This window comes from Lynx canadensis, chromosome A1 (genome assembly GCF_007474595.2).
Source record: "Lynx canadensis isolate LIC74 chromosome A1, mLynCan4.pri.v2, whole genome shotgun sequence".
NCBI lineage: Eukaryota > Metazoa > Chordata > Mammalia > Carnivora > Felidae > Lynx > Lynx canadensis.
The window spans coordinates 143,100,159-143,120,940 of NC_044303.2; the positions used below are offsets into that span (position 1 = coordinate 143,100,159).

At 42.2% G+C, this 20,782-nt stretch overlaps 1 protein-coding gene across 3 annotated transcripts in view; it reads right to left on the reverse strand.

Moving 5' to 3' along the window:
• The window catches only part of ARSB (arylsulfatase B), a 175,342-nt gene that overhangs the window by 85,522 nt on the left and 69,038 nt on the right, over window positions 1-20,782 (reverse strand). For all 3 annotated transcript variants that reach the window (XM_030323652.1, XM_030323655.1, XM_030323657.1), the window contains exon 5: window positions 256-499. In XM_030323652.1, the coding sequence (XP_030179512.1) occupies window positions 256-499 (244 nt within the window). The remainder of the gene's footprint in view (window positions 1-255; window positions 500-20,782) is intronic.

Here is a 20,782-nt window from a genome sequence, read left to right on the forward strand (position 1 = left end):
AACACCCCTGTACAAGGTGTGCAGCTGAGGACAATCTTCCGCTTTATGTAACACACAGGGCCACAGTCTCAAATCCAGAACGTAAAAGATATATATAATTAAAATATTCCTAAAGACATTTCTACTTCTTTGTAATCATTTATTTGTAAGCTGAACTATCGTTTTTCACACAAAAGCTATCATGCTCACTCAATCCTGTCAGGCTGTTCTTGCCGTTTCTGCCCTAGGAGGGAAAAAAGGAAGATGTACAAGTACCTGATGGTTTTCCACACATCAAAGCCATCCAGAGGCTTGGTGCCTTTTGTGCTTCCCCTGGCCAGCTTCACGAGAGTCGGCAACCAGTCAGAAATGTGGATGAGCTCCCGGTTCTTCACACCCTTCTGCTTCAGCAAGGGGCTTGCCACAAAGCCCACTCCTCGAATGCCTCCTTCCCACAGGCTCCATTTTCTTCCTCGAAGGGGCCAGTTATTGCCCCCTGCCAATGTCTGTCCTCCATTATCTGAAATACAGTTAGGTCTTTGCATGAGGACAATGCTAGACACATTTAAGAACAGAAAACTTCTTTTTTAAAAAAAAATTTTAAAAAGTGTTTATCTTTTTTCTTGTGGGTATTATTTTATGCAAAATAAAAAAATTATGGAGAAAGAAGACATACATAATTTTGGAGTTTTTTCTCCATGTGAAATTTTAAGGCACTGAAATTGACAATACAAATTCTCTTTTTAATTTATTTTCATGAAAACTGAAGAATTCCTTTTTTTTTTAATATGAAATTTACTGTCAAATTGGTTTCCATACAATACCCAGTGCTCATCCCAAAAGGTGCCCTCCTCAATACCCATCACCCACCTGCCCCTCCCTCCCACCCCCCATCAACCCTCAGTTTGTTCTCAGATTTTAAGAGTCTCTTATGTTTTGGCTCCCTCCCTCTCTAACTTTTTTTTTCCTTCCCCTCACCCACGGTCTTCTGTTAAGTTTCTCAGGATCCACATAAGAGTGCATGTTTATTTATCTTTGAGAGAGAGACAGAGTGCAAGCGGGGGAGGGGCAGAGAGAGGGGGAGACACAGAATCCGAAGCAGGCTCCAGGCTCTGAGCTGTCAGCACAGAGCCCGATGCGGGGTACCGTGAGATCACGACCTGAGCTGAAGTCAGACACCCAACCAACTGAGCCACCCAGGCACCTCAAGAACAGAAGACTTCTATGTTGCTTTTAAATGGTGCTTGAGAACTAAAAAGATACCTCCTCCTTACCTCTTCCAGTACCAAGAGGTACTCAACACTCCTTTTTCCACTCAACACTCCCTCCATTACACAGACATAACCAGAGGGCAGTGTGGCACAATTCTGACATGAGACCTTCAAATCCCCTTGGATAAGGTCACTGAAAAAACAAGGAAGCCCCCTGAAGATATCTGCTTGGGACAGAGCCCTGTACTAATAATCAATGATGAGGTTGCAATTGCATGCAGGCAATTTTGTGTCACATAGGAGAATGAATCCAGGTAAGCTGAGCTCCCTCCGGTACATGGAAAGAAACCTTAGGGCACCTGTGTGGCTCAGCTGATTTAGTGTCTGACTCTGGATTTCAGCTCAGGTCATGACCCTAGGGTTGTGGGACTGAGTCCCTCATTGGGCTCCTTGCTGAGTGTGGAGCCTTCTTAAGATTCTTTCTCCCTCTGCCCACCTCCCCCCCCCCAAAAATAAAATAAAATTTAAAAAAGAAACTTCTGAGTGAAATTTCACTTAGTCCTACCGAGTGGGGACAGAAGACCTTTTCATTTTACTCACCTGGAAAAACTTTCTAACATTTACACTGGTAAATGAATTAAACTTCTACTCCCTAGTGATATGAACTCTTTTTTAAGTGTGAAAGTTGAAAATTTCTCCAGTGGGCTCAACGTCTCTGTAAACAGAGCAGTTGGGTGGAAAAAATAATTGCAAGTAAAGTTCCTCCTTTCTCGACAGGATGGCAAGACAAAGCTTCGTCATGCACTGTGTCCAGGGAAGAAGGTATTCTTCCAAAACAACTGAAGTTGAAGCCAGAGGAGAAGTTATGAGAGTGACTGAAATTAAGTATCTTACCAGCTGGTTGCAGCTCAGTTAGAAATTAAGTTGGACCGTAGGGAAAAAGAGAGATATTGCTTTTACAGTGAGGTTGGAGAATCATCACTACCTCGAAAAGTATCCATACATTTAGGTGACTCTAGAGACACATTTGAAATAACCCTTATTTGCATACATATTACACTTCGATTAAATATTTTTTTAGAAAACCACTGTTATGCAAAGGAGCCACATGAGGGCAGTATGACAGACCCGCTCTGTGATGTAAAAACCTAACGCAGAAATCAAGATCAAAGCCACAGGAAACACAGGGAAGGAAAAAGAACTAACATTTGTTAAGCACCTACTATGCAACAGGCACCACTTTAATTTTACATGGTCTCTTAAAGAATCTAAAGTCTGATAGGCCTGGAATCGAAGCCTCATGCTAACCACTCAGTAGCTGTGTGACTCAGGGCAATACCTACCTCGGTTTCTTTATATGTAATGTGGAACTAATGATTCCTACCTCAGGTACTATGATGAAAATTAAATGACACCACTTACGATCACTGCTTGGCTGAGTACCTGGCACAACCTAAGTGTTCAATAAATGGTAGCTAATATAATTTATAACAACTCAGTCTAGTATTAACCATTTTGTTGTTAAAAAAAAAAAAAAGAGTTTGACAAGTCCAAATAGCTAAAAAGTGGCAAAGCTAGGCTTCAAACAAGGTCTGCGTGACTCCCCAGGTACCTTCTGCCCTCAGAGCGTCATGTTCCTGACGTCCCTGGGCTAGAGTGAGTTTTATGCCTACGGGCCACATAAAGCTTCACTTCCCTAGGAGAACCACAAGCAGAGTAAATCTCAGCAAAGTGTATACTCTTCCTCTTGATATAGCAGAAGGTGATGGTATCTTAAGGCGGTTATAGTTCCCTTTAGAGGAACCTTTGTTGCTGGTAAGAAATTCAAGGTTCTGCCTCTAAGGATGCTTCTGCTCATCCTTAACACACTAGGTCCCCGGATCTTCTGTGTGCTTTGCGAAGGGAGGGAGAAGAGTCTGGAGCTAGACTACATGAAGATAACAATTCTGCAGCACATGGGTGGGTGACAATTAGTCTTATCGTTTGCTATCACAGACTTAAAAGAACCTTTCCTAAAACCTTACATCTCTTCTTGACAAAAAGTCAAGGCCCAAACAGTCACCCAAGCCAGTTTATTCAATACACTTTCTATTTCCCATGAGCAAACCTGTATATTCCCAGCAAGAAGTCGCCATCTTTTGACAGAGGGAATTCCTCTGTATTGCTTATACCTCACAGAGTATGTCACCCAAAACCAACGTTTCAAAACTTAAAAGGAGGCACTGTTCGTGTTATACAAAAATACACTGGAAAGAAACGTTTACACTCTGTGCCCTGAGGTCAAGAATGGCTGAGCTGGCACTATTATTTCCCTCTGTTGTCTAGAATGCCATAAACGATACTGGCTCAGGGCTTGTAGCAGATGCCTGTTGTCTGTATTTTAAATAGATTCACTCCTTTGAGAGATCATATAATCTCTTCCAGTTCCACACACTTGTCAGTGCTCAATACAAAAATACTGGATGATGATGGTGGAGGAAATGCACAGGGAGATGAGGAGGAGGGGGGCTGGGGCTGCGATCTGACGCTAGGAGCAGGTCTGACTCCAAAAGGAAAATACTCTGTGCTGTAAAAGAGAATTTGGCCACTGTGGCTACTGTGGGAGCTGGAAGGGGTTTCTACATCTTAGCAGGGGAGGGTGCTGATGCAGTGAGTAGGACTGTTTTTGCCACTGCTCACTGGGCTGTTCTTCCCATCAGCAACGGTAAGGGATTCTATCATCTGTTATCAGTCATGTTTTCAAGAGCACTCTAGAGAGAAAGCACTGTCAACTGGCATACTGCAATGTCTCTCGGACTCCCCTATCACCGAGCCAACAGCACAAGTGGCAGCATAAAGAGGGCGATTTGGCTTTGCCAGGGGTCTGCATCTCTGCAGGTGACACCTGCCTGAAGGCTGCCACTTATCAGCTAAGGGGTAGAATCCACAGTTGGGCTCTTCAGAAATAGCATTGTGCATCAGTTCTAGCACAGTCTCCTGGGTATTTCAAGAAGTTGGACATAAAACCTGATCACAGGGGCGCCTGGGTGGCTCGGTCAGTTAAGCATTCGATTCTTGGTATCAGCTCAGGCCATGATCTCGTGGTGATGAGATCAAGCCCCTCGTCAGGCTCCACACTGAGGGTGGACACTGCTTGGGATTCTCTCTCTCCCTCTCTCTCTGTCCCTCCCCTGCTCACATGTGCTCTCTCTCTCAAAATGAATGAATAAACTTAAAAAAAAAAAAACTGATCACAGTTGCAGCAAGAATACAATAAGCTCGGAGGTGGGGGACAGGGAAAGTGGGTGATGGGCACTGAGGAGGGCACTTGTTGGGATGAGCACTGGGTGTTGTATGGAAACCAGTTTGACAATAAATTATATTTTTAAAAAATAAATAAATGGAAAATGAGCCTTAAAAAGAAAAGAATACGATAAGCTCATTTGAAATAAGGTTTCCAATATTGCTCACTTAAATCTGACAAATTAAAACTGAAAAAGACAATGGAACCATCACCATTTATTTTCTTTTTCCTTTCTTTTTATTTTTGAAAGAGAGAGAGGGAGTGAGCAGGGGAGGGCAGAGAGAGAGGGAGACACAGAATCCAAAGCAGGTTCCAGGCTCTAAGCTGTCAGCACAGAGCCCAATGCGGGGCTCGAACCCATAAGCCGTGAGATCAAGACCTGAGTCGAAATGGGATGTTTAACCAACTGAGCCACCCAGGTGCTCCACCATCACCATTTCAAACATGGTTCTTTTCACCTTCTGTCCTAATTTTCTTTTGGGCAGAAATTACTTTTTGTTCTTGCTAAGAATTTTCAAGAGAAAATTTTGTTTCATTTCCTGACTTACAAAAATCTTCCAAATCAATATAAGATGATTCCAACTAGTAAAGGAAGCTCTGAATTTTTTTTTTCAGGGAAATAGTTTTTCCGCAATGTTTTTGGCAGAGGGAAAACCTAATTATAAACACTTTGCTGTCTAGAAAAGAAATGTCAAAAATAAATGTCGTCATATACAGATGGTATTTTTCACTTTATTATTCCTTACTGAACAAAAATAACTGTCAAAAGGTCATGGAAAAACATCGGTTAGCCAAAGATCTGAGCCAAAGCATTAAGTATATGACCATGAAGTCTCATCCTTACCCAGCTGATAAAAGTTAAGATGGAACCATGACAACAACATTACTTTTTAGGACGACTCCCAAACAGTATAATGCTGTGGCTTGGCTGTGGAAGGCTGCCCTGAATATCAGTATATTTCCATCTCACTGCCCCCAACCTGGACTTATCCAAGACATCCTCCTCACTCTGACTCAGGTATCCTAAAAGAAAAAGCAAGAAAAGCTCCAACAGCCTCAAAGGGCCTGGACTTTCCTCTGAACAGGGCCAGCAATGTAACTGTGACAAATGAGTAGACAACATGACTTCAAATACCAAGAAATACCAACACACCTCCTTTTCTGAAAAAGAGGACTGCTTGCTGATGGTTGATTTTTTTTTAGCCTATTTTTTTTCAAAACTTTTTAACTAAAATGCAAATTGGAGGGTTAATATATGTCTTTGAAGTCATCTAGAGGATCAAGGAAACTCAATTTTCTCCTATGAAAAGATCTTGGAGAAAATACCTATCTGACACTGAATTTACAATTTAATGTTCTTCTCTGTTCCTCTTGTTCTACATTCAATTTCTTTTTTTTTTCTTCATGTTTTTTATTTAGTTTTCCAGAAAGAGTGTAAGTGGAGGAGGGGCAGAGAGAGAGGGGGACAGAGGATTTGAAGCAGGCTCTGTGCTAACAGGCAGAGAGCAGCAAGCCCCATGTGGGGCTCAAACTCACCAACCACGAGATCATGACCTGAGCATAAGTTGGACACTCAAGCAACTGAGCCACCCAGGCAGCCCTGTATATCAATTTCTGACTGAATGTGCATTCCCTTCTGCCAAGTCTATCTTTCAAATAGATTTCAAAACCATTCACCCCCATCTATCCCAGAGCCTCGGGTCTGGCACTCCTCCCACCTGGAATGGGGGTGACTTACAGATTGTTTCACTTTGTTGTCAGAGGTATCACTGTGAAACCCCAAACCAATCAAGCCATGTTCATGTTTAAAGACCTCTAATTGGTTTCTAATCAGGAAAAAGTTCAAACTTCAGCCCACATATAGAATCCTTTACATCTGGCCCCAATCTACTTATTGGGCATCAACTCCTGCCCTTCCCAAAGAAAGTGCCCTGTGCTGGGGCACGTGGCTGGCTCAGTCAGTGGAGCATGCGGTTCTTGATCTCCAGGCTATAGGTTCAAGTCCCATACTGGGTATAGAAATTATTTAAAAATAAAATCTTAGGGAGCCTTGGTGGCTCAGTCAGTTAAGCGTCTGATTCTTGGCTTTGGCTCAGGTCATGATCTCATGGTTCATGGATTCAAGCCCCACGATGGGCTCTGCAGTTACAGTACAGAGCCTGCTTGGGATTCTCTTTCTCTCCTCTCTCTGCGCCTCCCCTGCTCACTCACACACATACTCTCTCGCAAAATAAATAAATACACTTTAAAAAAAAATAATAAAATCTTACAAAAAAGAAAAAGTGCCCTGTGCTTCATTCACAGAGAACTAACTTTGCCCTGTTGTTAGGGTATGTCATGCCCTTTCGTGCTCATTTTGCCTTTGTACATGTTGGTTCCTCTCCCTAAAATGCTCTCCCTCTTCTTTCCTGCCTGACTTAAATTTTAATTCTCAGGATAAATGTCACATCTTCTGTTAACTTTTCATATACTGCTCCCCACCACCTCCCTGCCTAGACAGTGTCTCTGTACATCTGCACTTTATATACACCTTTCCTATCACACTTATCTCTATATCTTGTTAATTAGTTGTTCACTATATATTGTTAATTAGTTGTACATGGGTTCATCTTCCAGAACTCTGCCTCCCAAGGACAAGGACAATGTCTCATTCATCTTTGCATTCCCAGGACCTAGCATAGGACCCACTGAAGAGAAGGGCTCAAGAATGGGGGTGGGGTGCAGAGTAAGGAACAAATAAACAAATGGAGAAAGGGCCACGAAATATTGAGACTGAAGGCACTAAAAGTTTACTTTGCTTATTGGATAGTGTTTTCTGAGCCGTCATCTAGCCATTCCATGATCTTGACTTTTAAGAAACCGTTGTGTACAAAGATGCTGCTTATTTAATAGGATATTTGGGGGTGGGGGGTGCCTCCTGGTCCCCATGAGAATTTAAGCAAATCAAACTCACAATACTGGAATTGTTTGCCCGATGTGGCCCCTGATCAGCCACACTGAAGTCAAAGGGGATTGTTTGAAAGCATTTGAGGGAGCGCGGTCCTGGCCAGGAAGAGAGTCCCCGCTTACCCCCTTAACAAATCTTTTGGGAGTGCTCACCATGTACCAAGGACCATTCCAGCTTTGGGGAAATGGGAGCCAGGAAGACAGACAAGGCTTGCTATCTCATGGAGTGAGTAGAAAAAGAGATGTGATCTCTTCATTCATGGGCCTCTCAGAGGAGCTGAAACCAGAATGACAGGACAGGGCTGAGCAGCATCAGAGAGGGGGAGCCCAGCAACTGAGAAAAGGAGGCTCCAGGGCCTTACTCAGTTACACATTGGGTCGTAGTGTGCTCTGCATCAAGGCTTCTCCTTAATTACAGATTAAATTAACTATACTCTTAAGAACACGAACGTAAGGAAAACTTGAGCTGAATGATGACTAGATATAAACAAAAACGTGTCTAGCTGGCTTCCGACTGTCAGCGTTTTTCTCTATCATCCCCACTGCCACATTTCTAAGTTCATTGAAATGGATTCAAAGAATTGGAGTTAAGTGCTGTAAGTTTGGAGAGATTGCTCGCCGTCTAATTTCCTCATTCATAAAGTGAGGATAACAATAATGCCTATCTTAATATAGAGCCTGGCACAAAAGTAGTGCTCACTGATGGTAATCACAACCAGCAGCAGCATCAAATAGCAGAAAAGCCTCCTATCTAGGTATTTATTACACTTATACTAGATTTAGGTATTACAAGTGCACTCTAAAACCCCATGCTTTCATTAACAAGGAAAGATTTTATGCACAGAGCCCTTCTCAATTACATTCTCTTCTCTGTAGGTAATTTCTTGAGAGTCATAAAAACACAATGCATTTGAGGGATTTTTCTGTTATTTTGGGGACAGAGCCAGCTGACACCTTCCTGTTTCTAGGAGTCTAAATAAAGCATATCAATTATCAAGGAAACAGGAACAATGGCCATAGCCTGTGATTCAAATAAAATGTCAGAAACTGAAGCTTTATTCAGTCATTCACTTGAATATTTGTAGGGGTTTCAAATGGTTTGCAGCACTCAGGGCAGATCAATTCTGTGAGCTCAGTCCCAGCCAGACACAGTCTGACTCACATCTGGATGAAAGCACCAGCAACGGGAGCGCTCCTGCTGAACTAGCATTGGGAAGATGCTGCTGGAATGGGCCTGGCAACCAGACCGCAAATAACTGATGCAGTCTCCAAAAGGGCTGAAGATAAAGGGATAGAGATGCAGGGAAAGGCAAAATCAGGAATAAATGAGGATTAAAAGGAAGATGATCCAGGGTGATAGTAAAAGATTTCTTCCTTTCCATGGGGCTAATGTCATTGCTTATAATGATGAGACGCCAATGGGATTTTATCTCTCCTTTAAAATTTAAGGATGAGAAGACTCAAAAGTCTGTTGAAAGAGTTGAAACATTTGGTCTCTAAAAGTTATAATGGCGGGAGGGGCGGGGGGGGGGTGCACCTGGCTGGATCAGTGGTGGAGCATGCAACTCTCGATCTCAGGGTTGTGAGTTCGAGCCAATTCACTCACTCACTCCAGAAAGAAAGAAAGACAGAAAGAAAGAAAGAAAGAAAGAAAGAAAGAAAGAAAGAAAGAAAGAAAGAAAGAAAGACATGCTGAAATGGAACTGGAAACTGGAAAACAGTGTCCTAATTTATTATATATTGGTAGGCAAACATCTGAACTTTTTCTATAATTTAAAGTGTAGGTAGTCACAGATCTTAGTGATCCTTAAAAGTAAGTACAGAATGTTGTTACTCCCATTCGGGAGGCATGGATTTGGGCTCCATATTCCTGATCCCTATCAAGTAGCACAGGAGCCCAATGTCTACAGTATTTGGGGACCAGCAAAAGTACATGTTTGTTCTATCCCTTTTTTAAATTAAAGCCTTCCTTGTTTTCCCTTCAGTTTGATCTTGAAAGAATGCTTGATACTTTTAACTAATGAAGTTATGAATTTCAGGGCAAACTAAAGTTATTTGGCAGCTTGAGGGAGAAACATGGTTTACTCATAAATTATTCGGCTCCCTTTCCAGACCTGAAACTCCTTTAAGGCAGATTTTTTTTTTTAAACTAGGTATCTGTTTATCCATCAGTAATGCTAATTCAGAAGTAATAGATGAAAAAGCATCACAGAAGTGCTTCAGAGTCTGGCAAGTTTGAGAATAAGAGAGAAGTGAAAATAACAGCAGCAGACAGAAAAAAGTAGAAGTATTGTGAAATAATAAGTACATTAATTCCTCGTATGACATGAAAAGATGGGAATTGAGGTCAATGATTTTTCAGAGAGAATTATGCCAGAGAAGGCTAAAATATTCTTTTTGGGCAAGCATCAACTACTTTACTTTGTCTTTATGTTTCCAAATATATGATACAAGTTAAATGTTGTGAATTTACCTTTGATGCAGAAGCAACATTTTCTTGGATGTCTACTTCAGAGATAGTAAGATAGGCTTTTAGGGTTACCCAAAAAACACAATAAAACAAACTGAGTGACCCGGTGATCCTGTTTGCCCAATGCTCTTTTCTGAGGTTTGTTCAGTACTAAAGCAACTCACTGAGGTATGGGTGTCCACTTACGGAAGAGAGACAAACAACTCATGAGGACACTGATCAACACAATTCTCTTTGAAGAACAAGGTAAGAGTGAAACATTTAATGTCAGAAACAAAAATAACTTAATATACCTAGATATTACAAAGTCTGTTACAAGAATTAACAAATAATTCAAATATTGAATGCATACTTAATAAAGATACAAGAACAAGATTCCCTTGGATTTACAGGTGACACTTGTTCCAAAGCCAAAGTAAAACAAACTGTGAGTCCTCAGACTGATCAGTCCTCCTGATCATACAGGTGGCAGAACCCCTTCTGATGGGGTACACAGTGAGAGTGAGGAGAAATCAAATAACACTGGACATTCCGAGCAGGTGCTCAGAAGGGAAGCCGGCTGGAGAAGAGGAAGTGTGGGAAGCAGTGAGGTCCCTGTGCTTAATGAGAAGCAAGAGGTTAAATGAAGGCATTTCACCAGGAGACAAAGGGATGTGGAAAGAGAGAGTTCTGAGAAAGACAAATACGATGTGATTTCACTCATATGCGCAATCTAAAAACAAACAACAAATAAACAAAAAGTGTCATCAGACCCATAAATACAGAGAGGAAACTGGTTGCTATCACGAGGCTGGGATGGAAGGATGAGTACAATGGGTCAAGGGGAGTGGGAGACATAGGCTTCCAGTTATGGAATGAAGAAGTCATGGGCATAAAAGGCAGGAAATATAGTCAACAGTACCGTAATAGTGATGTTTTGTGACAAATGGGACCTACACCAGTGGTGAGTATAGCATAACATATGGAGATGATGAATAACTATGTTGTACACCTGAAACTAATGTAACACTGCATGTCAACTACACTCAAATTTAAAAATTAGCAGGAAGGAAGGAAGGGAGGAAGGGAGGGAGGGAGGGAGGGAAGGAGGGAGGAAGGGAGGAAGGGAAGGAGGGAGGAAGGAAAGAAGGAAGAGGTCCAATAACTGGGACACTGAAGGTCTTCTGAACAGCCATGAACACAGGATGAAAAAACAAAATCAAACAAATAAATCAGAACACATGCCCCTGAATCACCATAATAGGCATCAACAAGTCCCTGCAATCAGACCCTAATGCAGGGCCCGTTTAGTCTTAGACACGATTCTAATTTTATGAATGGTGTCTGGCTTCCTAATTTCAGAGCAGGCTAGAATCTGCAAATTAGAAAGGTGCAAATTGCTGGAGATGGTCTCTGCAGAGACCACTCTGAGACTAAAGTAAGAAGAAGGGGACAGCAAGGCCCCTTGCATTTTCCTGTGCCCAGTGTGGTGTGGCTGCAACAGAGAACAACGTAGGCTCCGAGGCCCTCACACCACAATGTAGAAGAGGTTACAGCCCCAGTGATGGACGGCTGTTCATTTGCTGTGGAGAAGAGCACAGATGGGGCAAGAGATGGTCTGAGTCTCTGCAGGCCAGGGGGTTGCAACACGATCTAGATGGATGGACGACATGAAAAGGCCCCGTATGAAGGGGTTTTCTGTAGAAAGTGACCGTGGACCAGACAATCTCCTCGGCTGCAATGTACTGGTTCCCTGGAGGGCAGCCAGGGATGAGACAAAAGGACCTTGAACTGATGATCTGAACTGACTGACCCCAGGTTTCCTCCACCCAGCAGGACTGCAACCCCAGCGAGCAGTGTTACGTTCACTTCTGCAGGGAAAGATGAAGCAAGTTACACTTCTTGCATGGCAAAGTTTGTGGACAGAAGTCTGTGATCGCTGCACACACGTGTGAGCATTACGGCTGGGTGCACTGTGTTTGGTGGATAAAATAGTCATATTAGGTTATTCTGCAGGCGAAAGAGAAGGTGAATCCATTTTTATTGTTGTACTTGTTTTGTGTTTCTTGTGGATGTGGTAACACATGACCCATCTGTGGACTCACTCACAGATTGTACCTTTTAATCGAATAGCAACTATAATAACTGGGGAAGTTTTGAAATAGGGGAGAAGGGGCGCCTGGGTGGCTCAGTCGGTTAAGTGGCCGACTTCGGCCCAGGTCATGATCTCGCGGTCCGTGAGTTCGAGCCCCGCGTCGGGCTCTGTGCTGACAGCTCAGAGCCTGGAGCCTGTTTCAGATTCTGTGTCTCCCTCTCTCTGACCCTCCCCTGTTCATGCTTTGTCTCTCTCTGTCTCAAAAATAAATAAACGCTAAAAAAAAAAAAAAAAAAAAAAAAAAAGAAATAGGGGAGAAAAGAAAGCTTGCTTCTATATCATGGTTCTCAAGCCTTTCAAGCCCCAAACCCCCTTTTTATAGTTAAAATTTTATAGTTCTTCCTATACTGTACTGTAATGGGATTCAAACACAATATTATACTTAACCACCTACTTTGTAAAACAACTCTAAATGTAATATAAAGGAGAATAGGTAATTGATAATATATTAGCATGTGTTTCACCTGAAAATGTGCAGGCTCAGTCCTAGAAGATACAGCAAAGTGATTAGATAATTCCATGTGCTGTATATTAATAACTTTCAGCTTAAAGGAGACCATTCTATACTAGAGGCACAGAAAAATCAAAGAGGGTAGGTATGAATGCTAAAATAAAAATTGGGATATTAAGTGGATCTAAAACCACACAAAAAGTGCCTTGTGCTTATATGTAAAACTAGACTTGGTTCTAAACTCAGAAAACCCGAAGCATGTTCTTTAATCTTTATGACAAAGCAGTCGGATATCCGTGAGCATCTAAGACTCAGGGAAGCTCCTCACTGCACGGGGTTATTAGGGGCATTGCGTCTGGGCCTCTGCCCACTGAGTGCTAGCAGCACCCCACCAAATTTCCAAAATGTTTCCAAGAGGAACCACTGCCCTACACAACGGCAAGTTGGGACATATAGCCAGGGATAAATTGTGGCCTCTCTGTCAAGAGGCTTGTCAGATGACATTCGTTACTTTGTAAATTTACCATGGTTGGGGATCTGGCCTAAAGCCCTGCAAGCTCATAAATAATTCTGCCAGCTCATGGAGAGAGGCTCCACCTCTCAGGAGCAAAACTATTACAGATGATATATACATCAGAACGTCAACTGATTTACAATATAAACTTACGTATCACAGACGCTGGCATGTTCGCGCCCCAGGTGAGTGGCTTAAGTGCATGGGAAGCTAAATGGGAATCAGATTTCCTGGTGAAGAAGGACTCACAGACTTACTATGTCTCACTGCCAATACACAGTATATTTGTACTTATGTTTATGCAATCTCACAATAAAACCTCAAAATAAATATTTTAGATCTAAAATATATTAAATTGCACTATAAATATTCAAAAAGCTGGTGAAAGAAGGCCTCTTTCTTTGAAAAAGGAAATCAACCAAGTTTCAACCATTTTTTTTTTAGCAATTAAGTTCTCAAAAATCTAAAGTATACTCAAAAACAGATAGCCTACGTAGCTCTGTATCTATTCAGGAAATTGAAATGTGTAGTTAAAAAACTTCCCATAAAGAAAACTCTAGGCTTCAGTGGCTTCACTGGTAAATTCTATCAAGCACTTAGGGAGAAATATTACTAGTTCTACACAAACTCTTCCAGAACGCATCCCTCATTGAATGCAGTATTACTCTGATTCCAAACCCAAAGACATTATGAAAAAGAAGGAGAAGGAGTAGGAGAAAGAGAAGAAAGAGAAGAAGGAGAAGAAGGAGAAGAAGGAGAAGAAGGAGAAGGAGGAGGAGGAGGAGGAGGAGGAGGAGGAGGAGGAGGAGGGGGAGGAGGAGGAGGGGGAGGAGGAGGAGGAGGAGAAGAAGAAGAAGAAGAAGAAGAAGAAGAAGAAGAAGAAGAAGAGAAAGAAGAAGAAAAGAAAGAAAACTACAGTGGACAGAGGTGCAAAAATCCTTAACAAAATTTTAGTAAATCAAATCCAGCTATACACAAAAATTATAATACATCATTGTGTTAGTTTTCTATCAATGCTATGAAAAATTACCACAAACTTAAGAGCTTAAACACCACAGATTTACCATCTTTTTGTTCTATAGGTTAAAAGTCTGATGCAAGTCTCATTGGGAAAAAGCCAAAGTGTTGGGAGGCTTGCATTCAATTTCGGAGGCTCTAGGGAAGAACCTGTTTCTTTGCTTTTTTCCAGTTTCTGGAAGCCACTGGAATTCCTGGGCTCAAGACCTTCTTCCTCCACCTTCAAATCCAGTAATAGCTGGTTGAGTCTTTCTCTCATTGCATTACTTTGTCCTCCTCTTTGTTTCTCTCTTCCACATTTATTTATTTTCAAAAAATGTTTATTTATTTAGCGAGGGAGAGAGGAGGTGGGAGAGGGGCAAAGGGAGAGAGAGAGAGAGAGAAAATCCCATGCAGCCTCTGCACTGTCAGCAGAGTCCGATGCGGGGCTTGATCCCACGAACCACGAGATCATGACTTCAGCCGAAATCAAAAGTCAAATGCTTAATTGACTGAGCTACCCAGGCGCCCCTCTCTTCTACATTTAAAAATCTCAGTGATCATATTAGGTCCTACAAGATAATCTCTCCATTTTAAGGTCAGCTAACTGGAAATCTTAATTCAGTCTGCAACCTTAATTCTCCTTTGTCCAAAACATATTCATTGGTTCACGGCTCTACAATGTGTATATCTTCGGAGGAAGAAAGGGGACCAGTACTTCACCTACCACCATCATGATGATCAGGTGATGTTTATTCTAGGACTGCAAGCAACTTTCAAATAGAAGAACAAAGTTGAAAGAATTACACTAGCCAACTTCAAGACTTACTATGTAAAGCTATAGTAATCAAGACAGCATGGTACAAGAAGAGGAGCCTGGTAAAAGAACCACATTTAAATGATCATTTGAGGGATGTCTGGGTGGCTCAGTCGGTTAAACGTCAGACTTCGACTCAGGTCATGAGCTCATGGCTCAGCTCCTGATTTCGAGACCCTCATCAGGCTCTATGCTGATGAAGCCTAGAGCCTGCTTCAGATTCGTGTCTCCCTCTCTCTCTACTCCTCCGCCACTTGCACGCTCTTTCTCTCTCTCAAAAATAAATAAACAGTAAAAATTTTTTTTTAAAAATGATTGTTTGATACTTAGCAAAACAAGCCAATTGAGAAAAATGTGTTTCCAACAAATGATTTTTAGAGTAACTGTATACCTATAAGAAAAACAACAACAATGAGACAGGAAGATGGCGGCGTAGGAGGACGCTGGGCTCACCGCGCGTCCTGCTGATCACTTAGATTCCACCTACACCTGCCTAAATAACCCAGAAAACCGCCAGAGGATTAGCAGAACGGAGTCACCGGACCCAAGTGCAGACGAGAGGCCCATGGAAGAGGGTAGGAAGGGCGGCGAGGCGGTGCGCGCTCCACGGACTGGCGGGAGGGAGCCGGGGCGGAGGGGCAGCTCGCCAGCCAAGCAGAGCCCCCGAGTCCGGCTTGCAAAAGCGGAGGGGCCTGACGGACTGTGTTCCGACAGCAAGCGCGACTTAGCGTCTGGGAGGTCATAAGTTAACAGCTCTGCTCGGAAAGCGGGAAGGCTGGAGGACAAAGGGAGGGTGAGCTGCGGAGCCCCCGGACGACAGAGCTCAGCTTGGCGGGGAACAAAGGCGCTCGCCAGCGCCATCTCCCCCGCCCATCCCCCAGCCAAAATCCCAAAGGGAACCGGTTCCGGCCAGGGAAATTGCTCGCTCCGCGCAAACACCCAACTCTGTGCTTCTGCGGAGCCAAACCTCCGGCAGCGGATCTGACTCCCTCCGGCTGCCACAGGGCCCCTCCTGAAGTGGATCACCTAAGGAGAAGCGAGCTAAGCCTGCCCCCCTGCCGCCGTGCACCTTGCCTTCCCACCCCAGATAATACACCAGATCCCCAGCATCACAAGCCTGGCAGTGTGCAAGTAGCCCAGACGGGCCACGCCACCCCACAGTGAATCCCGCCCCTAGGAGAGGGGAAGAGAAGGCACACACCAGTCTGACTGTGACCCCAGCGGTGGGCTGGGGGCAGACATCAGGACTGACTGCGGCCCCGCCCACCAACTCCAGTTATACACCACAGCACAGGGGAAGTGCCCTGCAGGTCCTCACCACACCAGGGACTATCTAAAATGACCAAGTGGAAGAATTCCCCTCAGAAGAATCTCCAGGAAATAACAACAGCTAATGAGCTGATCAAAAAGGATTTAAATAATATAACAGAAAGTGAATTTAGAATAATAGTCATAAAATTAATCGCTGGGCTGGAAAACAGTATACAGGACAGCAGAGAATCTCTTGCTACAGAGATCAAGGGACTAAGGAACAGTCACGAGGAGCTGAAAAACGCTTTAAAGGAAATGCAAAACAAAATGCAAACCACCACGGCTCGGATGGAAGAGGCAGAGGAGAGAATAGGTGAACTAGAAGATAAAGTTATGGAAAAAGAGGAAGCTGAGAGAAAGAGAGATAAAAAAATCCAGGAGTATGAGGGGAAAATTAGAGAACTAAGTGATACACTAAAAGGAAATAATATACGCATAATTGGTATCCCAGAGGAGGAAGAGAGAGGGAAAGGTGCTGAAGGGGTACTTGAAGAAATAATAGCTGAGAACTTCCCTGAACTGGGGAAGGAAAAAGGCATTGAAATCCAAGAGGCACAGAGAACTCCCTTCAGACGTAACTTGAATCGATCTTCTGCACGACATTATCATAGTGAAACTGGCAAAATACAAGGATAAAGAGAAAATTCTGAAAGCAGCAAGGGGTAAACGTGCCCTCACATATAAAGGGAGACCTATAAGACTCGTGACTGATCTCTCTTTTGAAACTTGGCAGGCCAGAAAGACTTGGCACGAGATTTTCAGTGTGCTAGACAGAAAAAATATGCAGCCGAGAATCCTTTATCCAGCAAGTCTGTCATTTAGAATAGAAGGAGAGATAAAGGTCTTCCCAAACAAACAAAAACTGAAGGAATTTGTCACCACTAAACCAGCCCTACAAGAGATCCTAAGGGGGACCCTGTGAGACAAAGTACCAGAGACATCACTACAAGCATAAAACATACAGACATCACAATGACTCTAAACCCGTATCTTTCTATAATAACACTGAATGTAAATGGATTAAATGCGCCAACCAAAAGACATAGGGTATCAGAATGGATAAAAAAACAAGACCCATCTATTTGCTGTCTACAAGAGACTCATTTTAGACCTGAGGACACCTTTAGATTCAGAGTGAGGGGATGGAGAACTATTTATCATGCTACTGGAAGCCAAAAGAAAGCTGGAGTAGCCATACTTATATCAGACAAACTAGACTTTAAAGGCTGTAACAAGAGATGAAGAAGGACATTATATAATAGTTACAGGGTCTATCCATCAGGAAGAGCTAACAATTATAAATGTCTATGCGCCGAATACCGGAGCCCCCAAATATATAAAACAATTACTCATAAACAGAAGCAACCTTATTGATAAGAATGTGGTAATTGCTGGGGACTTTAACACCCCACTTACAGAAATGGATAGATCATCTAGACACACGGTCAATAAAGAAACAAGGGCCCTGAATGAGACATTGGATCAGATGGACTTGACAGATATATTTAGAACTCTGCATCCCAAAGCAACAGGATATACTTTCTTCTCGAGTGCACATGGAACATTCTCCAAGATAGATCATATACTGGGTCACAAAACAGCCCTTCATAAGTTTACAAGAATTGAAATTATACCATGCATACTTTCAGACCACAATGCTATGAAGCTTCAAATCAACCACAGGAAAAAGTCTGGAAAGCCTCCAAAAGCATGGAGGTTAAAGAACACCCAACTAACGAATGAGTGGGTCAACCAGGCAATTAGAGAAGAAATTAAAAAATATATGGAAACAAACGAAAATGAAAATACAACAATCCAAACGCTTTGGGACGCAGCGAAGGCAGTCCTGAGAGGAAAATACATTGCAATCCAGGCCTATCTCAAGAAACAAGAAAAATCCCAAATACAAAATCTAACAGCACACCTAAAGGAAATAGAAGCAGAACAGCAAAGGCAGCCTCAACCCAGCAGAAGAAGAGAAATAATAAAGATCAGAGCAGAAATAAACAATATAGAATCTAAAAAAACTGTAGAGCAGATCAACGAAACCAAGAGTTGGTTTTTTGAAAAAATAAACAAAATTGACAAACCTCAAAAAGAAAAGGGAGATGACCCAAATAGATAAAATCATGAATGAAAATGGAATTATTACAACCAATCCCTCAGAGATACAAACAATTATCAGGGAATACTATGAAAAATTATATGCCAACAAATTGGACAACCTGGAAGAAATGGACAAATTCCTGAACACCCACACTCTTCCAAAACTCAATCAGGAGGAAATAGAAAGCTTGAACAGACCCATAACCAGCGAAGAAATTGAATCGGTTATCAAAAATCTCCCAACAAATAAGAGTCCAGGACCAGATGGCTTCCCAGGGGAGTTCTACCAGACATTTAAAGCAGAGATAATACCTATCCTTCTCAAGCTATTCCAAGAAATAGAAAGGGAAGGAAAACTTCCAGACTCATTCTATAAAGCCAGTATTACTTTGATTCCTAAACCAGACAGAGACCCAGTAAAAAAAAGAGAACTACAGGCCAATATCCCTGATGAATATGGATGCAAAAATTCTCAATAAGATACTAGCAAATCGAATTCAACAGCATATAAAAAGAATTATTCACCATGATCAAGTGGGATTCATTCCTGGGATGCAGGGCTGGTTCAACATTCGCAAATCAATCAACGTGATACATCACATTAACAAAAAAAAAGAGAAGAACCATATGATCCTGTCAATCGATGCAGAAAAGGCCTTTGACAAAATCCAGCACCCTTTCTTAATAAAAACCCTTGAGAAAGTCGGGATAGAAGGAACATACTTAAAGATCATAAAAGCCATTTATGAAAAGCCCACAGCTAACATCATCCTCAACGGGGAAAAACTGAGAGCTTTTTCCCTGAGATCAGGAACACGACAGGGATGCCCACTCTCACCGCTGTTGTTTAACATAGTGCTGGAAGTTCTAGCATCAGCAATCAGACAACAAAAGGAAATCAAAGGCATCAAAATTGGCAAAGATGAAGTCAAGCTTTCGCTTTTTGCAGATGACATGATATTATACATGGAAAATCCGATAGACTCCACCAAAAGTCTGCTAGAACTGATACATGAATTCAGCAAAGTTGCAGGATACAAAATCAATGTAAAGAAATCAGTTGCATTCTTATACACTAACAAGGAAGCAACAGAAAGACAAATAAAGAAAATGATCCCATTCACAATTGCACCAAGAAGCATAAAATACCTAGGAATAAATCTAACCAAAGATGTAAAGGATCTGTATGCTGAAAACTATAGAAAGCTTATGAAGGTAATTGAAGAAGATTTAAAGAAATGGAAAGACATTCCCTGCTCATGGATTGGAAAAATAAATATTGTCAAAATGTCAATACTACCCAAAGCTATCTACACATTCAATGCAATCCCAATCAAAATTGCACCAGCATTCATCTCGAAATTAGAACAAGCAATCCTAAAATTCATATGGAACCACAAAAGGCCCCGAATAGCCAAAGGAATTTTGAAGAAGAAGACCAAAGCAGGAGGCATCACAATCCCAGACTTTAGCCTCTACTACAAAGCTGTCATCATCAAGACAGCATGGTATTGGCACAAAAACAGACACACAGACCAATGGAATAGAATAGAAACCCCAGAACTAGACCCACAAACGTATGGCCAACTCATATTTGACAAAGCAGGAAAGAACACCCAATGGAAAAAAGACAGCCTCTTTAACAAATGGTGCTGGGAGAACTGGACAGCAACATGCAGAAGGTTGAAACTAGACCACTTTCTCACACCATTTACAAAAATAAACTCAAAATGGATAAAGGACCTGAATGTGAGACAGGAAACCATCAGAACCTTAGAGGAGAAAGCAGGAAAAGACCTCTCTGACCTCAGCTGTAGCAATCTCTTACTCGACACATCCCCAAAGGCAAGGGAATTAAAAGCAAAAGTGAATTACTGGGACCTTATGAAGATAAAAAGCTTCTGCACAGCAAAGGAAACAACCAACAAAACTAAAAGGCAACCAACGGAATGGGAAAAGATATTTGCAAATGACATATTGGACAAAGGGCTAGTATCTAAAATCTATAAAGAGCTCACCAAACTCCACACCCGAAAAACAAATAACCCAGTGAAGAAATGGGCAGAAACCATGAATAGACACTTCTCTAAAGAAGACATCCGGATGGCCAACAGGCACATGAAAAGATGTTCAGCGTCGCTCCTTATCAGGGAAATACAAATCAAAACCACACTCAGGTATCACCTCACGCCAGTCAGAGTGGCCAAAATGAACAAATCAGGAGACTATAGATGCTGGAGAGGATGTGGAGAAACGGGAACCCTCTTGCACTGTTGGTGGGAATGCAAATTGGTGCAGCCGCTCTGGAAAGCAGTGTGGAGGTTCCTCAGAAAATTAAAAATAGACCTACCCTATGACCCAGCAATAGCACTGCTAGGAATTTATCCAAGGGATACAGGAGTACTGATGCATAGGGGCACTTGTACCCCAATGTTCATAGCAGCACTCTCAACAATAGCCAAATTATGGAAAGAGCCTAAATGTCCATCAACTGATGAATGGATAAAGAAATTGTGGTATATATACACAATGGAATACTATGTGGCAATGAGAAAAAATGAAAT